Source organism: Apteryx mantelli, chromosome 1 (genome assembly GCF_036417845.1).
Source record: "Apteryx mantelli isolate bAptMan1 chromosome 1, bAptMan1.hap1, whole genome shotgun sequence".
Taxonomy (NCBI): domain Eukaryota; kingdom Metazoa; phylum Chordata; class Aves; order Apterygiformes; family Apterygidae; genus Apteryx; species Apteryx mantelli.
Genome location: NC_089978.1, coordinates 152,278,810 through 152,300,214, shown reverse-complemented (window position 1 = coordinate 152,300,214; position 21,405 = coordinate 152,278,810). Strand labels below are relative to the sequence as shown.

At 40.4% G+C, this 21,405-nt stretch overlaps 1 protein-coding gene across 1 annotated transcript in view; it reads right to left on the bottom strand.

The window, feature by feature from the left end:
• Positions 1-21,405, bottom strand: part of MICAL3 (microtubule associated monooxygenase, calponin and LIM domain containing 3) — a 165,867-nt gene that overhangs the window by 64,647 nt on the left and 79,815 nt on the right. The window contains exons 18-20 of the mRNA XM_067306880.1: positions 9,706-9,892; positions 6,622-6,710; positions 5,380-5,467 (exon numbers count right to left, since the gene is read on the bottom strand). Of these exons, the coding sequence (XP_067162981.1) occupies positions 5,380-5,467; positions 6,622-6,710; positions 9,706-9,892 (364 nt within the window). The remainder of the gene's footprint in view (positions 1-5,379; positions 5,468-6,621; positions 6,711-9,705; positions 9,893-21,405) is intronic.

Below are 21,405 nucleotides of genomic sequence, written 5' to 3'. Positions count from 1 at the left end.
AGAAACCTGAAGATTGTTTGGAATTTATTCCCTTGAACGTTTCAAAACATTTGAACAAATAGTGTATTGATTTCACAGCAACAGGAAAACCAAGTATTACATAATTTAAAGAGACACACACCCAAAACAAAAACAGCTTAAAAACAACTGCATAAATCAAAATCTTTGAAGAGACTATATAATGGAGACATGAAGCGTTTCTGAGCACTAATCATCTTACTTGAACATTAATTGTCACCGAGCTTTTTTTATGCAAACGCCCTCCTTTTCTCTCAGGGAAACTTAAATTCCCCCAAATGGTCATTTCTCAGATTTTGCTTTTCGAAAATACAGATGTTTTAATGCTCCCAGACAATTAAAAAAATCCAACTCTTTTATACAAACTTAGTATTATTTTTCTAAGACACAAAAACATTTAGTGCAGCTCTTGAAAGTGCCCAGAAAAATTCATATCACCCTTCAGAATATACACATACAAACAACAAACAAATATTTCAGTGGAACAAGTCTACAGGTCTGAAAGCTAGAGAAAAAGATGGAATTGGGAGCCCTGCAACTCCCAGAGAAAGGTGTTCTTAGCAGGATCCAGTTAGGAGCACAGCTATAGACTCCGCTATTGTATATATCCTTCCTCAGTCCCCAAAGCTTTTATGGTTTTTCAGTGCAGCTCTATTGGGTCAGCTGCATTCCCACACATTAGAGCAAATAACCACTCAGTCATGCCTTTGCCTTTCCAAATTTTCTGGTCTTCAACGTGCTGCTCTTTTAGCATTCTCCCTTCTTCCACCCCAAAGCTACCCAAATCCTGATAAGAACACTGACAAGGAACACGATGGACTGGGAACAGTCAAGCACATATCCTATGAGAGTTTCCTGGCTCGTTATTGAGTGATGATTCACTGGGCACCAAGACTTGGTTCTAATCGTGCAATCCACGCACTTTCCTCAGCTTCCAAAAATACAGGGCCTGGCTCTTGAGTTTATATCTTAAATTTTCCAGCACAAAGAAATAAATTTTGCATTACATCTCTCTGGAGCTGCATGAAACCCCATAAAAGGGTTCAGTATAATGTGTATGTCTGCAGAAGACACCACCACTGTTCCTCCAAACAGAAAAGACAACCTTCAAGGCACAGCAGTAGAGGAACTACCTTTCCTCCCAATATGGTACTGCATCCTGAAATATGGATTTCTGTATAAATGCGTGGGTAAGCAATTTTCGTGTTTGGTAGTTTAAAATGAAGGCACCACATACAGAGCACTGTCACAAAATTGGAGCTTGCTCTATCTTCTGTAATTTAATGCTTAAAACACACCAAATTAAAACAAGAACAAAAAACAAATGTGAACAAACATGAAAAGAAGTGACTGAGTGGCAGATTCCATGAAGATATGTTTGTCTGCATGAGCAAACAGTATTGCTTCTAGCTGAATCATGTTCACAAGTAAGGCATGCACAATGTATGCAGAATTGTAAAAGGGCGAAGTTTATGAGCAAGAAGCCTATTTATATATAGAAATATATAAACTTTATTTGCACTGCATAACACAGAAGTAGAACTGTGTGCAAATAATAATGCATGTATTCAGAAAGATTCATGAAAACTGTACACACAGTAAGATCCTTCTGAAAATGTGGCTCGCAAAATTTAACTTTATGGGCATGCAATGTAGAGGAACAGTCACCTTTTCCTAACCTTAAAAGTCAGCAAAAGAACTTCCTCTCTGTAAAGACAACCTTTGCTTGCTATACAGCACACTACATATTAAGAGTCTACCACAAACAGTTTTGCTCAGAGCATTGCTCACTGAAAGCACTTAAGGCACATCCATAGGAGGATTTTAAACTTTTCATATTGCACACCTATTGCATATACACTATATATTTTTGTGATTTTATAGCAGGATATCTAATGCCTCTTTTGCATTGCATTTTTCAATTTTGCATACTATGGCTTACATTCGGTTTCTTAAATCTTTCACTGTAACTACTAGCTTTCACAAGTAAATATTGCAAAAATCTCATGACTTGCCTTTTACTGTTGTACGTTTTAAAGTACGAGTTTCCCTAGCAGGTCCTTCCTTTCTGAACTCCCTACTGTCAGCAGGGAGGGAAATGTATTGCTGCGAGAACATAAGCCTGGAATGGGAAACATCTTACAACAAAACATCACTGCCCAAACTCACCCCAAGAAGCATTATCATAAACCTGATATGGATAAAGACTGTTCCAAGTCCATCTGTCAAAAAAGAGCTCAAAGTTCAGAAATATGTTCTTACAGACCTTTAGAACAAACAGAAAAACAGCATTTGCATTAAAAGCACATTCAAACCATATAAAATACTGTAAATAATATTCAAAAAATCCAAGACAGTGGTTACAGATTATCAAAGAGAGAGACACTTGAAAAGCAAGATTTTTTTCCCTTGGCAATAGCAGCAATTTTGGCACAAAGGCAAGTGCGAAAGAGAGAGAAACAGACAGACAGACAAGTACAGAGAAGGGTTACAGAATCTACCACAAGCATGCCACAGTTCAGTAGGACCAAAAGCATAGTAACAGCATTCCCCAGCTTCCCTTCCCAGGAGAGAATGGCATCGCTCAAAAGCTTATTACTACTTCCCCAGCTGAATGGTTGATCTGTTCTGCAAAAGCCAGTTTGAATAAAACCTGCCTTTAAACATCCCTTGTAACCATCACAGAAGATGCCATACAGGCTCCTTGGAAAACCAGACAAAACCTTCACATAATGGTGATTCCAGCTGATTGCTAAAAAATCTCAACTTGCATATCACAGATTGTGCCCTACAACTACAGCGATTACATTACAAGGGATAGACAAAACACATTTAACACCAACCAAGACTGTGGCTACACACTGAGGGACTGACCTGTTAAGCAAAGTTAACACATGCCAATCAGGTTAGTAACATCCCACAAGAAAGTGCTTGTTGTGACCCATCTTACCTCAGCTGACCACACCTGCTGAATGTTATTTTGGGTTTGCATATAGTTTAAGCTCTAAACTGGCTACAAAAGATGTTAAACTGAGTGGCAGAGAGAAAGAGGTACCGACTGTAAGGGGAGAACCCATGCAATTTACATTCATTTGGTATTGCATGTGCCTTTCACAAATCCTCAAATGCCCACTGAACAAGCACTTTGCTAACTCAGGACTGAATTTAACTCAGAGGGTATAAAACTTAAGAACAGCGGGGGGGGTTTGTCTTGTATATTCCCTCTGATTGACGTTCCTGTTGTACAACTTTCTTCTGCCTTCTAAGCTATCTTTTACATCTCCATGAAATACCAAAACTGTGCATTTTACACTTTTCTTCTACTTTCCTTTTAGAGGCAGCTTACACTCCACATCTAGGCTAAATCAACATTTACCTCGCTACTGAAATTGATTCAGACTTCAGGGTCTGAAACTGGTAGAGCTGAATTTCATGGCACTTGCCTCAAAGGAAGTTAAACAGTTTCAGACAGACAACTGGTATTTGGTGAGTCCATCAGATGGGTGAAGTGGAGGCTTGGAAATAGGGCTCTGCCTCTATCTCCAATTCAAGCAGGTTTGTGCTTAAGATATTGGTCTACTCTACAGTGCAAGCAGAATGTCTAGAGTCTCTAACACATACAATTTAATAAATTGAAAGAAGGTATACACAAAGATTATTCAGAGTCAGTAGTTACATAGACATGTAATCTTATAGCCTTCCTTTCGTTATTCAGGAATAACATCCTATTATTCCACTGTAATATCAAGCACAGTAATTCAAAAGTTAACTTTTTTCTTTTTTCTGTCCCCCCTCCCCCCCCCAAAAAAAATACAGAACTGTAAACACATCACAGATGACCTGACCTACTCAGCAAGAACAGGAACTAAAGATAGGTGGCTACAGGGCACGACTGTTAAGCTGGCTAACAGAGAACTGACCCGCAGTTAATGAAACTGCAGGTTGCTTTTCAAGTGCATTGCATTTAGCCAGTACTTCCTCTCATTTCTTAATTGATTCCCAGGAGTTTTAAGATATACTTAGAACCTACTTCACAAAGAATATGACATCTCAGCTACAATTAGCATTTTACAAATGTCATTTTTCACTATGTTTTTTTTTCCCCTCCATTCTGCCATATGGAAATCTCACACAAACAAGAGCAAACTATCTAAGTAACTATGCTTCAAGAATCAACTGCACACAGTAAAATAAATTTCTGTCTGATTACATTCAGTTACAATCTTAGAAACACTTGTAAGAATAATATACAAAGTCAAATAAAAGCATGATTTTTATCTGCCTGTATGCTGGTAAGGTTTTTTCTCAACTAGCACTGTGAGGACACTCTTTTCTCAAAGCGTTGCTATCCAGTATGTTCTCTCTCCTAAAAGCAACTGATTTATTTTTTCCACAGCATTCCAGACAGATACTAGAAATCAAATCTCTTCCTTTTTCCAACATCACTAAATGAAAATTTAGGGGCCAGGCCAATGAGCATTTGTGGCACAGACATGTCTCCCATGTTAGAAGGAATTAGAATTTTAAGTTAAAAGCCAAATATACTTCACAGTAAGACACACATTCACCACCCAATTCCCAAAGCCATGGCCAGGAGCAGCACAAATTCTGGCAGTGAGGGGAGAGCACCAGGACCTGCCAGCACCATGAAATTCAAGGAGTTTAAGGAATCCGATCCCATTAGATGTCAGAGACACCCAGAATTCTACAGGAGACACAACCCAGAGGTAACAGGATCTTTCCCATTCCAGTACCAGATTAATGAAGAAAAGCTCAGGAGAATGAGAAACAACACCCAGAACTCAGGCGAACACAGAAATTCAGTTTGTGAGTTATTCCAGTTCATCAGAAAGACTTTTAACTTCACTAACACTGCAGTGCAGACATTACAGACTAAGTGTCTTTAACTGGGCCCACTCAGAGGAGACCCTTACCAGAGTATCTGTGTTTTCCTGAAATTATTTCAGATAATGTCCCTGAAAGGACTGAGAACATCTAGGCCCCAAAGCCACAGTGCAAAATAATATATTGAGACTTTCACAAAACACCCAAAATTCACACAGCACCCAAAAATCACAGGAGTTACACAGCTTACAAAGTTGGGTCACATTAATTCTTACTGGTCAGAAGGCTGCCCACAGAATTCCCCTAGGATCTGCACAAGAACTTCTGACTGGACATAGAGAAAGGGAACCCCAAAAGCTATCAGCTGACACATGAAAAAAGAGTCCAAAGGGTTCTGGGCTATATGGTGCCCAGTCGAGGAAACTGTGCTTTGCAGGCGCTGGCTTGCCACCCTAACTCTGTCAAAGAGGCCGAGAGAGTACTGCACCACCCTGCCAAAGAAGGAAGCAGAGCTACCTGGGGTCCTCTCTGCTGAGGCGGAGATGGAATTTGCTCCTCCATTCCCATCACTTGCCATGGCGTCCTGCAGAGGTCCTTTGGTATCCTATAAAAGTGGGGCAAAAAATTAAATTCAGATTAAAACTGAAAATGACTCAAAAATACTCTTTTTTTTCCTTCATGTGAGGCAATAAGTGCTGAACACATTGAACTAGGAATATATCCCTCTGACAATTAAGACAGCCCTTAATCATTGCATAGGCACAGTCTGAACCAAACATGTTCCATCTTAATTTATGGATTGACTAAAGCTCTGACAAACAATCTGGATATCCAAGAAAGTCAAAGCAGTGAGATCCCTGAAGTCTCTCCATCTGGGAGATAAAACAAGTTCCACTTTCGGTCTTTATTTTTTGCAGAAAGTGTGGCAACAATACTGGGACGGAACCCGTACCCTTCCAAACAGAGTACAGCTTTAGCTTGTAGTGATAAAATCAGAGAAAAGGGCAGAAAGACAATCATGACCACAAAAGAAAATACAATCTAAGCAGGAAGGACAGCTGCATGCAAGCTTAACAGAACTTGAATGCAAAGAGACTACCATGTAGTTTGCTCAGACAGGGTACGCAAAAATGCTGAAAATGGGGATGAGGAGAGAAATTATGTCTAATATGTCTTGGACTGTAAAGGCAAAAGCAGGGAGACCTTTCTGTATTACACAGTATGTCTTGGTCCTATGTTTAAAGCACAAATGCTCCTATAATGATAATAAAGGAAAATCATATCCTCTTTTTCCATATAGTTTTCCACTAATACACAGCTAACCTTCAGAAAAGAAAGCAGGTCTTCTTTATGGCCTCTGCAAGTGAGTTGGAACTGCATGTCCCAAAAGAAATGAAAACCATTTGCTTCATCTTAAGGAAAACCATTAAAGAAACAAAGCAAAACCGAAACTGTTAACACAATGCCTTTAGTCTTTGCATGGACTCAGTAAGTATTTTAGTTTAACAAGAAAGCAAATCAAAATCCTATTCTGAAGAGTGCAATATATTATTTTATAGCAACAACCAGGAAAAGAAAAGTAGCAATTATAGGGGCAGCTCTTAAATAAAATTTACAAAACATCAAGCCCTCATGACAAACAAAAACAATTTGATGAATTTTGATTTTTTCTGCTTTCTGAACCCCCCCCAGCATATTCCATTTTTAATGTTAAGAATCAAAATGTACTAACTTGACATGTTAGATGAAAACAGTTACCTTTCCTGACAGAGGAGCCACTGCTGGTCTCTTCCTCTGAGCATAACCAGAGAGTCGGTAACAGTAGTGAGGCTTACAGTAGAATTTACCTGCAGATGAAACAATAAAGAAGGTTAACAACAAGAACACAGTAGTTTAACAAAATATAAACGTTCATCTCAGTGCAGCTTATTTTCTGCCATTCCCTTTGCTCTGTCTGGTTTATTCACTACGCACGGAGACAAACACTCTAAAGTTTAACTCCAGCCCTCCTCTCTTCCCCTCCAGCCAAGCTCCTTTCCATTGGGTGCCTGACAGCCATTTAGCCTAATGTCCTATCAAACACCAAAGCAAAGCTGTGAAGCTTGTGTGGTATCACATGCTAACAATGCGGCAGTGTGTGAGGAACAAAGAAATCATCACATGAAAAGCTGGCAGAAGCACTTTTGGAAAAAGCAAGAATGAATGCAACCAGCAGAGGAAAGTGGGAATGGACAATGTTAACTCCCAAAGAACCATCTCAAAATGCACAGTGGCTACTTGTGAAAAGGACAATCAACCAAAGATTCATTTTCACAATTAAGAGCTTTTGTGATGCTACTAATTTAGTATCACCCCAGAAGTTTAAATGGGCTTTCACCAGTATGTGAACACTGTAAGGAGGCCAGAACAACACTAGTGATTCCCTAACACAAACAATAATAATAGCAGCAAATTGATGGCACAGTGTTATCGTCCAGTGTACCTCTATATATCACCATGCTCAGTATGCAGCCTCCCGTACTGCTATCCTAGTCCTACGACCTTGCTAATGCTTTTTGAACCTATACTCTGATCTTTGCTTCTTCCCCCACTTTCTCTAGACTTGTACAAGCAGAGTAGTCTCTAATGCCTCCGTTTATGAAGGGAAAGTGCCAAACACTCTCTTTTGAGATATCTCTGCTTAAATAAACATTTCTTAATATTGACTCTTTCCAAATACTATTCTCTCAAATTGTCTGTTTCAGGGAAAATTTCTGAAAAGAGCAACAACCAAAAAGCTCTTATATAAAAATTCTCAGACTTTCAACACCTAAAACCAGGCATTGACTGTACAATGCTGACTCATCAGTCAACACAGCTAGATGAATAGTAACAATGTCTGTATAGCTTTGTTATTTTTCTGTCAAAGAAAACCCAGAATGAAATATAAGCTAAATTTTCAGCAGCAGCGATTAGACTAGAGAGGAGAGCACATATTACTGTTAGGACATGTCTGCTTCATATATACATGAAACTATTAGGCACGTGAGAATCAATGCTATGGGTGTGCTGAGACTCCAAGTTTTGTATTGCTTCATTCAGAATGTAACTGTGTACATAAGCTTGCTGGCAGGGGGAATCACTAAAGCTGGTAGCAAAAAGTATTTCTGCCCATACAGCTGACAGAAGAGCTCAGTTTGTTACTGCTAAACATATAATCAGATACTCAACTACTTCTGAATGTCCAAAATAACAACAGTGCCCCAAAAATGCTTTTTCCCAGATTTGATTACTAATGAAGCTGTTACTACTCCTTTTATATGTTGATTTCCAAATTACCATTGACCCCCTTAAACTCACAAGCCACCTTTGCTGACCTTCTGGCCAAGTAATAACGGGCTTTCTATTCCTTACTGAGAGACTGGTTTGATGATTTTAAGATTCCTCAACTCTTTTTGTGACCAAACAAGTCCATTACTCATGATTGCTATACAGTTCATCATCAATATGTGCATTATTTTAGTTCTTTTTTGCCCATTACACCTCAATTACGTTTCTATGGTCATTATCCTATCCAGTGTTTTCAAAGAGATTCTTCATAGCTACATACAGTAGATATCTATCAATTTTATAACACTTTAATCTGCAGCAGAATATTCTGGAGTTTCATCCTGTGTCGTGTCAGTTTGTAAATTTTACTTCATTTTTACCTCAATAAGTGGGGAAAAGTATTGATTTTCTACCACTTTTCTGATATTTTGTCTTCTTAAATAGACCCAATATTCCATCATATCTGGTGTAGAATCCTTTCCATCTAACCTCTCACTAGTTTTACATCATTTTTTACCTGTTTTCCTATGGAGATAGGAGTAAAGATAAATGGTAGCTGTGAGGGAAGGTAAAGGCATACCTGTTGATATACATAAAGGTTTATCTGAGATACTTTCTCCTTTATTCTTTCTTCAAAAAATGTGAAATTTCCAGCCACTGTTCAAAGAATGCAAAATGCTGCTACTCTTTAAAGAAGATTACTCTTTAACGGAGGTGTAATTTTAAATTATATTTCTTTCAATATACACACTTTGCACTGTTAATGATGGATAGAGTTTCATCTCCTGCCATATTGTCCAGTTTCTCAGATTTGTTAGGTATATCTGAAGCTCCCTTTAATCATGCTAGACTCTGTAAACTGAGCCATCAGCACATTCTGCAATCATATTCCCTCCTCTTCAGTCTAACAGATATAGAAAACAAGAGTTACTACTGAATCTTCAGAAACTACTTCAACAAAACTTTCTCCGTATATATAACATTCACTTACCTCTACTCAACTTCCAGGCTCCACTATTCACTATATAGACAGAACTTAGTCTGTAATGAGCCATTATCATAGCCCCTGATTATAAAGCTCCTATTCTATTAAGTCAAAAATAAATGTACAGAGTTGGACTGTTGTGATCTCTTCAAGGGAAAAAAAAAGCTGTTTGCATGTCTCCAACATGTTATATTCTTTTAAATGTTTTTAAACACTGTACTAAAGAGTTTTCTCATTTAACAATACTGAAGTAAGAGTAACATATCTAGCCTTCAAAATCAGCCTCCAAACCCTTTTAAAGCCCCCAAATACTATTTGTTTCTTTGCCCTCCAGGAGCTATAGCTCCATTATTTTGCTACTAGCATGACCTGGCTACAGGAGAACAGATCCATACAGTTTCAACATTTGGAGAGATGGTGTCTTTGAAATAGAAGTTATTCCCTTTCCCAGCTCACCAAATAATTTGTAAATAAAGAAAGAGCTGAAATCTCTAAACAGACTTCCGGGACTGTTAAGACAATTCTGACATAAAGGCAATTTCTCTTACCATCTTCAATATCATAGGCGTAAGATGACAAGCGCAGAGTGGTGGCACAGTATTCACACTTGAAGCAACTGCGGTGGAAGAACTTGCCTTCAGCACTCAGCCTTTCCATCACGTAGACTCGCTTGTGGCAGAAGTAACAGACATCGCTGCCTCCCACGTTTTGGGGGAACTCCTTTTTAAGTGAGCCCTAGACAGAAACAGGCACAAATAGATTTGTGTGTGTCCAGTCTCACCAAGATTGCATGGTCCCATTTTCTCTTCATCTGTGTGGATACTGGAACATCTGGATGCTGCAGTTCCTTTGACAAAATTCACAGCTTTAGCCAGGACACCAAAAACTAACCTTAATGTCCAGGGAACAAGGTCCTAGGATGCCATGCCTATATATGTCAGGAGCAAATTACAGCTCTGGATAGAAGAGTGGACACAAGTACTATTAATGCTATCCTTGAAATAAATGGCCCAAAGGAGGCATACACTGGAAAGGCAAAACCAATAGAAATCCCTCAAACAACAATTCTTAGACCTACATTATCAAAAAAGGGTATCTCCTCTAGAAAACAATAATGCAATACTAGCCCCAGTGGATCAAACACATCTTCATGAATATGACAAGCAGTTTCTCAAAGGTGTATGCACAATCCTTGGATGTTGACATTAGATTCAAACATTTTGCAAGGAAAATGAGGACGAGAGTGAGAACAGAAGGAGAAAGGGAAATGAAGTCTTTTACAAAGCTACTACAGATGCCATCAGCTGTAGTTAACAACTGGACACTCACAATACATCAGCTCTACAGTACATCTAATCACAAACACACATCATCTTCTGTACATCATCTTACCAGTTCCTTCTTGTCTAGAAGGGTTTTGGGTTGCTCTTTCCTTTGAAGCTGATTGGCTATCTGCTCAGCCAATGAGCTCACTCCGCCTGTGTACATCTTTATATACTTCTACCAGATGGATGGAATAAAACAATAGGGAAGTGAGAAAAGGGAAAAAAAATCAAATTAAAAAAAATGACAAAAATGGTAAAAGGTTAGGTGGTGAAAAAGTGCAGAGAGGTCAAACCATGCCAAGACAGTGGACAATATGAAGTGAGAAGCAGTAACAGCAAAGCTAGCGTCATCAGTAATCACCAGTCCAGTACCAACTGTAATAAAAAAAAAGGTCTGCATCTAGCATTCTGTAAGTACTCTGGAAATACATGATGATGAAGAAAACAGAGGGGTTTTCTTTTGCTTGTGGGTATTTTTACACCTGGAAACCTGAACACTTCTCAAAGACCAGACCAAATACAGGTTAAGACTTTAAGTTCCAGGTGAAAGACATATCATACAGCCTAATTTCAAGTGCTGATCACAACAGTATATGTAGGTGCTTCGCAAATGGAAAGAATTCATTTGCAGGGCATTTGCAGAACAGAAAGGAATCCTCAACTCAGGAACTCAGTGATTCAAAAATATGATTTCTTCCAGTGCTAAAAGAACATAGGGCATTCAATTTACAGGGAAAAGATGCAAGATCCTCATCCAGTGCATTAGAGCCACACCTGCATGCATCTGGAACATACACTTGTTCAGCTTTGCATATGGCTTTATACCTAGGCTTTTCTTCCTCATGGATAGTGCCAAGCTCCATAACTTTGGATAGCTAAAAACCTTCCAATATTCCAAGAAATCTAGGCAGATTGGCTGTTACCTTATATTATACAAAATGAGTGTTTCAAAGCCATGTTCAGTCAGTACAAGAGCAGAGGAAGTGCTTTTCACAGGAAATACTTATCACACTTGGCAGTAATTACATAGTTAAGAAAACTATGTGGATACAGCTATGCTAGCTCAATCATACTGCAAACACCATGTATTTGTCTCAGTAGAGCAGCAGGCAGCACACCAAGCAATGTTCCTTCTTCAGACTAAGAAACATTATGAATGTTTCTAGCTGGAGTCTTCTCAGCAGATGAGGATCAGAGACACACTCCAGCTTCTGGCAAGTGTAAAATTCCTAGGATAACACTGCTCTGAAGGAAAGGACTAAAGTCATATCTCAGAAACCCCTTTACCCATATAGCAGAATTTGTTTGAAGCAAAACAGTTATTTTCTACAACTAATCACACAATGTAATTTCATGAACGTGATTATTAGCCTTTTAGCAATGTTTAAGATCTTCACATGTTTGCAGACACGAGAGCAGCAGGAAGCACTAAAAAAGCTGAAATCCACCACTAAATGGATAATTCTTTTGGGAAAAAGATCTTGAAAACAGAGCACTTGGGCATCGCTTATCACTGCTGTTAGTGAAGTCCTAATTCCTTAAGTTCTGTGCCACTGCAGTGACTAGGGTTTAATTTCTGCCCAGAAATAACTTATACCCACTGCTCTTCCAGGCATGTCCACTGACTCCACCCCAAAATGCAGAGCACTCACTGTATTTGCATATGCAAGAAATAACACATAATTTGTCTTTTGTAATTTTCAAGGTTTCTTATTCTTCCTTAGCTAGCATGTGTGTATGTGCATACACATGTCCAGAGTTGGACCTCACTGTCATATATCACACCTTGTCCTGCAGAGCATTGGTGACAACTTCTTGACACAGGTGGTGGAGGAGCCAACAAGGAGAGGTGTGCTGCTGGACCTCATACTAACAAACAAAGAAGGACTGGTGGAAGATGTGAAGGTTGGGGGCTGCCTTGGCTGCAGTGACCATGAGATGGTGGAGTTCAGGATGCTGCGAGGAGGAGGCAGGGCACCAAGTAGGATCGCAACCCTGGACTTCAGGAGAGCAAACTTTGGCCTCTTCAGGGACCTACTTGGAGGAATCCCGTGGGTTAGGGCCCTAGAAGGAAGGGGTGTTCAAGAGAGCTGGTTAATATTCAAACATCACTTCCTCCAGGCTCAAGAGCGGTGCATCCGTATGAGTACGAAGTCAAGCAAAGGAGGCAGGAGACCTGCATGGATGAGCAAGGAGCTCCTGGCAAAACTCAACCAGAAGAAGGAAGCATACAGAAAGTGGAAAGGGGGACAGGCCACTTGGGAGGAATATAGGAACGTTGTCAGAGTATGCAGGGATGCGGCGAGGAAGGCTAAGGCCCGTTTGGAATTAAATCTGGCGAGAGATGTCAAGGACAGCAAGAAGGGCTTCTTCAAATACATCAGCAGCAAGAGGAAGACTAGGGAAAATGTGGGCCCTTTGCTGAACGGGGTGGGTGCCCTGGTGACGAAGGATGCAGAGAAGGCAGAGTTACTGAATGCCTTCTTTGCTTCAGTCTTTACTGCTCAGGCCAGCCCTCAGGAACCCCAGACCCTGGAGGCAAGAGAGAAAGTCTGGAGAGAGGAAGACTTTCCCTTGGTGGAGGAGGAGTGGGTTAGAGATCATTTAAGCAAACTTGACACCCACAAATCCATGGGCCCTGATGGGATGCACCCACGAGTGCCGAGGGAGCTGGCGGACGTTATTGCTAAGCCACTCTCCATCATCTTTGAAAGGTCTTGGAGGACAGGAGAGGTGCCTGAGGACTGGAAGAAAGCCAATGTCACCCCAGTCTTCAAAAAGGGCAAGAAGGAGGACCCAGGGAACTACAGGCCAGTCAGCCTCACCTCCATCCCTGGAAAGGTGATGGAGCAGCTCATCCTGGAAGCCATCTCCAAGCATGTGGAGGAAAAGAAGGTGATCAGGAGTAGTCAGCATGGCTTCACCAAGGGGAAATCATGCCTAACCAATCTGATAGCCTTCTATGATGGAATGACTGGCTGGGTAGATGAGGGGAGAGCAGTGGATGTTGTCTACCTTGACTTCAGTAAGGCCTTTGACACCATCTCCCAGAACATCCTCATAGACAAGCTCAGGAAGTGTGGGTTAGATGAGTGGACAGTGAGGTGGATTGAGAACTGGCTGAATGGCAGAGCTCAGAGGGTTGTGATCAGTGGCACAGAGTCTAGTTGGAGGCCTGTAGCTAGCGGTGTCCCCCAGGGGTCAGGACTGGGTCCAGTCTTGTTCAGCTTCTTCATCAATGACCTGGATGAAGGGACAGAGTGCACCCTCAGCAAGTTTGCTGACGATACAAAACTGGGAGGAGTGGCCGATACACCAGAGGGCTGTGCTGCCATTCAGAGAGACCTGGACAGGCTGGAGAGGTGGAACCTCATGAGGTTCAGCAAAGGCAAGTGCAGGGTCCTGCACCTAGGGAGAAATAACCCCATGCACCAGTACAGGTTGGGGGTTGACCTGCTGGAAAGCAGCTCTGTGGAGAAGGATCTGGGAGTGCTGGTGGACACCAAGTTAAGCATGAGGCAGCATTGTGTCCTTGTGGCCAAGAAGGCCAATGGTATCCTGGGCTGCATCAGGAAGAGTGTTGCCAGCAGGTCGAGGGAGGTGATTCTCTCCCTCTCCTCAGACCTGGTGAGGCCACATCTGGAGTACTGTGTCCAGTTCTGGGCTCCCCAGTACAAGAGGGATGTGGCACTACTGGAGCAAGTCCAGCAAAGGGCTACAAAGATGATGAGGGGACTGGAGCATCTCTCTTATGAGGAAAGACTGAGAGAGCTGGGCCTGTTTAGCCTGGAGAAGAGAAGGCTGAGAGGAGATCTTATCAACGTGTACAAGTATCTGAAGGGAGGGTGTCAAGAGGATGGGACCAGACTCTTTTCAGTGGTGCCCAGCAACAGGACGCGAGGCAACGGGCACAAACTGAAACACAGACAGTTCCATCTGAATATGAGGAAAAACTTTGTCACTGTGAGGGTGACAGAGCACTGGCACAGGTTGCCCAGAGAGGTGGTGGAGTCTCCTTCTCTGGAGATATTCAAAAGCCACCTGGACATGATCCTGTGCAACGTGCTCTAGGTGACCCTGCTTGAGCAGGGGGGTTGGACTAGGTGATCTCCAGAGGTCCCTTCCAACCTCAACCATTCTGTGATTCTGTGATTCTGTGAAATACTATATTTTAAATGGAATCCACTGGAAATTTTTACTTTTCTTCCTTTCATCCACTGTTGATCTAAAATGACAACCAAAATCATCTGGCCGAGAGTTTTCCATTTTCCTCTAGAAGACCAAAAACGTTTGAGGCAGTTCAAGCTTTCTTAAATGATAAATCAAGCATTTCCTTTGGAAGCAGGTGCTTTTAATACAATCTTTCTTTTAGTTGAAACCACGTTTCTACTGAATAAGTTTTGATATGAAACGTCCAGCCAACCTTAACTGCAGATGTTTCAGGATCTTTAAATTTCTACCAGCACATATGAAGTTCTGTACTTGAAAAGGGATTATGCCAATCTTAACTCACAATACCCTGAGCTATTTGGTGTGCAGAAGGAAGTTGCTGGATCCTTAATGCTTGGTTCTTGGTTTTGTGTCCTCTCCCCTCATACATCACATCTGGCTTAAAACTGGATTTTAAGTGAAGCATTTTATCTTTCCTCACTTGGGCAAAGGCCTTCAAGATACACAATGTTCTGCAACATTTTGAAGAGTGGGCAAAGAACCTATTTCAGACTTAGGTCAGATCAAGTTCCTGTTGTTTGTTGTATGTATGGCAACTGCAACTAGTTCATATTCCTAGTGATTTTTTAGAAAGCCAAAGTACTTTTTGTTCATTTCATACTCTCCTTTAAGTATATACGCACAAACACATTCTGTAGTTTGACTCAACATCTCAACAAAAGTGGCAAGCAAAACAAAAAAGCTTTACATCCAAGCCAGAAGACTATCAGCACTGAAAAGAACTGATTTGAGCATGAGATTTACCAGAAGCTTTTTCATTTACATCAAACCTTAAATGTGTTCAGTTTCAAACTGCTTTATAGCTGAGAATAACCTAGCTATGCCACAGGTTGCCTCTGGTTTCTCACTTGTGCATGAAGATGCACAGACATTGCATTCTGCAGGTGAAGCGCTGCAAGACTAGCCATCTCTTGTGGTATATCCTTGGCTGGTGGGACTGGGGTGGAGCAAGCAGACACAGCAGAGTGCACCTTGCAATGCTCAGGCTAATGCTACCTGTCGAAGGGAGTCAGATGAGGGTGAAGAAGGGCGATTAGAAGAACGGAGGCTAAGGGAGAGCTCCCACTGGTCAACAAAGAATCGTCGAGACGGTTCAGTCTCGGGCTAAAAAATAAAATAAAAATCAAGACAATCATACAAGGCTATGGAGGATAAAACAGGAGAAAATAAAAACAAAAACCCAGGCCCTTCTGCCCACCATCAAAAGCTTTCATAAAGACTCCTGTAGGAAAATTTGGAAAAAAATGCCCATCACACCTTCTTTCTTTCCCTAGTGAGGCAGAAAGTAATAATTGTTTATTTTGTACACAGATATTCTGTACTTAAGACCATCAACATTTACTCAAGTTGCTTTTTTGAAAATTTTTCTTACTTTGCTAAGCTTTCTTTCTCTCATTGCTCTATTTTTTCTAACAAGAAATTTCCTTTCCTTAAATCCCACATCATAATCTATCGTCTGCACTGTTCCAACATGTTTCCTCTTTCTCCTTTCTGCCCTACCCCCTTATCCTTTTTTTCCTACTTTGTGTTCTCTGTCTCCCCTGTAGTTTCTCTCTCCTCCTTAATTTTGTATCTGTATAGAAATAAAACAGTCTCAAAAATCATTTCTTTTTTTTGCAATGTAATGCTGTTAATCTTTTCTACCTTCACAAGAAGCTCTAAAATGCTAGAAAGCAACACAAAAAGTAGGAGGAAAATGTCTATGCCTAGATGTTAACTTCTTTGTCATCCTTTCAATTGAGTAGTGAAATGCACAGCTTTCGACTGAGTAGTGAAATGCACAATGCCAGTTGTGTCATCCATTAACAAATAGAGACTAATACATTTAAACTACTCTTCTTACCCAGTCTTTCATGGCTTCTTTTACATTTCCAACATCCTATTTCAAACCCAGGCAGATGTTCACTCTTCCTTCCTGGAGAATAGCTTCACTGATTTTAATGATTAGCAAAGACTGTGTCCCCAAAGAACAGCAATTCAGAAATGACCTACAGCGCATAAATTTCTTTCTGACGTGGCTTGGTAAAGTTATGTCCACCAGCAAAAACTCTGGGACTGTTTATATTCGAGTTTGAGAAGACAGATCAATTTTGGATGGTTAACTCAAAACAATAAAATCTGGAAAAAAAAATATGTAGATGGTGTTTTCCAAAAGCACTCTCCTATTTGCGAAATGCTGCTGAAGATCTCAACTGAAAACATAAATAGGGTGAGAAAATAGAAACTAAAGAATTCACTGTTCAAACTGGCATGGTCCCATATGTCAGAGAAGACATATAGGAGAGAAAATTAAGCACAAGAACAAAACAAAAGTTTCCACTGGAAGCAAAGAAAACCTGCACAAGCTGCCAACTTTCCTGTTGGAAGCAAGAATACAGGAAGTATGGAAACAAAACCAGTACTTCAGAGCCAGGAGTGCTTGGAAAGTGCAGATGTCCTCGCTTCCAGAAGCAAGTAGAACTCGTGAGCAACTGACTGGTAAAGACAGCTGTGAGATGGTTTGATCTGGAGTCCAGCTAGTTTTCAGTATGCACTCTGAAGCTTGGAGAGTGTTTTTTACCTTCTTGTTGAAGTTTTTTTGAAACAGAAATGCTGCCATTTGTCAAGTAAGAAAAAAGTTAGGAACTGGCAAGTAGGACAGAAAACTACACAAAATAGACTTGACTGTCTTTTTAACCCTATGACTGTGTATAGCAATGGTCACTGTATTTGGGGGAATTTTTCTATCCCTCTGACCCCAGATGTCACCAGTACCCAGAATTACAAACTGACACAGAACACCCAATAGACAGGGCTGTAGTCACCTGATGCCTCACAGTAGGCCTGGGCTCCAGGAGGGCAGCCAGCTGACATGCCCTTTGTTCAACATTCTCGGGCACTTGGTCATCAGAAAAAAAACGAGGAGATCTCTGCGAGATAAGGAATGAGGAAGGAAGTGAACAAATAGGCAAAAATGCCCCAAAAGGAACAGACATTAAACTGAAAGCAAGGCCAAAGCCAGAAAAGAAAGTATGAAATTCACATGCAGAAAAGAAAAGCTCCCAACTGAAGACTGTTTTTACTTCCAATGTGTATTGGATTGCTGTTCTAATGAAGTCCTAAATCTAGGCCTTCAAGGCCAAGAAGAAACAGCTGAATTAAACATTATTCACAACTATCCCCACCTAGCACTGCTGCAGCCAAAACCAAACAAGCACATAGCCTCTCTCTGGCATTACCATCCAGAAAAAAAAAAAGCATTTCTAATCAAAAGATGTAGTTTTATCACACACAAAAGGAGGTCCGTCCTTGGTACCCATTTCACCACAGTTCTTGTTGTCAAGGATTTCCTTTACATATCTAGATCTGGACATACCTGTGTTTCTCAGACTTTGTGCACAGAAACACTCATTTCTATGGTAATGTAGTTCAATTCTCATAAAGAATGAATTAGTCTCCTTTATGATGCTGGGATATAGAAAGTTGAATGTTGGGATACAAAAAGTGAATGTGGTACTTACCAAAGACAGGATGTTTAACAAGACTGGCTGGCTGAAGCAAAGCACAAGACAATCAAGCCATCACAGAAGTTGCCAGTCTTACTTTTGAAACTTTCACTGTCCTACTTGTTCATACTGCACTGTCATGTCAACAGACCCCAGGCACAATATTTGATACCTCTGCTATTCTAGTCGTTCATATCAATCTTGCTAACCTGTTGTATGGTGCACTTTAATGACATGGAAAAAAGAGCTGGCTTGTGTCCTGCTGTTGGAGGGACAGGACTATCATTCATGTCACACAGCTTTCAGCTAACATGTTTGCAGAGATCAAAAATAATAAACCAGGAACTACAAATATGCACTCATGAAGAAACTTCAAGCTTCATCTGCCAAGAATGATTAGGTGCTGCTAAGTACTGCTTGCTGACTGTTCTACAAAAACAGAACACAAAACTAGGTTCCCGTCTAATTAATGAGAAGTGCTTTTCTCATTCAGATATATTAATAATACTGCTTATTTTCATCTGCTCTCAGTTCCACCTACTCCTTCCTTATAGATCATTTTCACTAAAACTAGAGCCTATTATAAGGCTGTGGGATTTTGTGTCACTGCAGACACATGCTTATTCATCTTCTACTGCCTGTCAGAAAACAATCGGCCCACAACAGTCTTTTGTGTAGGACACATTTTGAAAGTTACAACAGTTTTATAGCTGGCTACCATTTATGACTTAATTCATTAAATGCCTTAGTGGAACGTCAATTAATTTGTCAATATGAATCCAAACCAACCAATTGTTTTAAGAGCCTATCTTTCCTTTTCCCATGCGTCTGTGTAATACTGAACAGACAAGACTGTTGAATATTTCATTGTTAAGGCAGCGTTGAAATCTCTATACTAAATAATGCCTCATCGTTTTTCCTTTTGCTCTGGCCTGTAGGAGGCAGGATGGAATGCCAGTTGTTTAACGATCCAGAAAGCAAGCAGTGAAAACAATGCAACCATGTTCACAGGAATTAGCACAAAACTTAACTCTTCTTGTCCTGCTATAGCCACAGCATACTCCAGTAAAGAGGTGTAAGAGAAAAAGAAGAACGGGAAGAGCTTAAGTGCTAAATCTGTGGCAAAATAAACACATTTAGCAAACTGTTGATGAAGGCTTGTTAGGCATATGTTGGCATCACACAGAAATAATCACTCCTAACTGACTCTCAGCAGTTGCAGCGTGTTAACAGCAGCATTAGGATAAGTGTGTTCCCGCTACCCAGTACATTTGCCCTTTGTATTGCACACATCCATCACTGCATTGTGCCATCAGCATCCATGCCATTTGTTCATGCTCTTTACCCTTTCCTGTCTGGGACTCTGCTCCCCAGGAGAGTCAGCACCACCTTCCCTGTTTCTCTGCAAGCAACAAATTATGAACTTAATAACAAGCACAGACCACATTCCTAGTCAAAATACACTTCATCTGAATTTTCTTACAATGCAGGCAGAAAAGAGGCCATAATGACAACATAATAGCTTATTAAGAAGAGTATTCTAAAAGTGGCTCCTGTAGGGATAATTTAAAAATCAATCCATATATATCCATATCAGGTCAGTTAACCACTATACATTACCACAATGTAATGAGATTAGTATGATAAAGATGATAAAACACTCAATGCAACTCACACTGTGATATTAGATCAAAGGAAGGAAATGGAAAATTTAAAAGAAGTGGCAGAATGAATGCATTAGAAGCACAGAGGTATAGTTTTTTAAAAGACATCAGTGTAACAAGGACATAGATCCACCTGACTTGCTACGAGGCCTGGGCCAAGACAATTTCAGAAGAAGAAATCATTCAAAAGGAAAAAAAGGTCTCCAAAGGCAGACCCCTCAATAGGTTCTAGCAGACTGTTTCTGTAGCACAGGAAGTAAAAAAGCCTTCACAGTTAAAGGAAGAAGCTGACTTTTTAATTTACTTGAGAACACAAGGTGGAAAACAATTAAAGGACACTTGGACCAAGCAATAGTCAGCTTTCATGACTGAACTATGCAAGCAAGAGACACAAGACAAACAAAATATTTGGAGAAGCTAGGGAGGGAAATACAAAAAACTAAAGGGTCTTTAGTGACAGCAAGACAATTTTTCCATACAGAAAATGACTCTGTGGATTAAACCTCAGCATTTAACTGCCATAGTTTCTCTGTCAATAAACTGAGGGAAAACCTTAAATCTCTCATAAAAATTATCTGCTAACATCTTCAAAGGACCTTGACAAGAGGAAGGATGTTAGCTATCACAATGTCACAGTGATAATAGACTCAATTCAGTCTAAATGAATGTTGCTAACAAAAAGGACTGTCCCCATCCCATCTACCTAGAGATGCATTCCTGTATCTTTCCTTTGCATCATGCTGTCCACATGGGTACCAGGAAACTAACCACTTTTTTGTTAGGACAGTTTTCAATCAGATTAGTAAACTGACTTGACTTATCTTGCAGCTGCACAACCTGACACAAGAGAGGCAGTGGAGAATGCATGGTCTGGGGACGGACTAAGTTAGACTACATTAAATGTAACATATAACTGCACTCTGAGAAATCAGAGCAATAAGGCAAGTCAGACTTTATGCCCCAAAATGACCCTTTCCTAGTTTGCTAAAAGGTGACATGCCTTTACACAGTTTACAGGCATGCAAGAGTTCAGTGAAGAAATGTTTTCCACCTGTGGGGAAATTTATTTGTACAATTCCTATTTAAAGCTATGGGAGGTCCATGGAACTGCAGCTGCCTTTTTATCACCTCAGGATTAGTTTAAGATTGATCAGGAAGGAGTGGAATTTATTACTGCAGGAAAAGGGAATAATAAAAAAAAGAAATAGATACCACTCAAAGAAGTACAATGACCATGTACAACGAGACACAAATGTTAAAAGATTTCAGGTAATATTTAACTAGAAGGACAACAAATACCTGCTCACACACATCTGGATGCACATTTATATACTGTGTTCAGAACAGCTCTTCCTACTCCAAATTAAAACTCAGAGGCACTGAACACTAACTCCTGTGAGACAAAGGGCTGTGTGTGGGGGAAACACAAGGACCAAACTGGACATGTCCGTGCCAATTCAAGAGTCCCAAAAAGCACTTCATACAAGTAATCCTGAAAGAGTTTCATGGATACAAGGACAAATTCTCAATCACACTTGTATAAA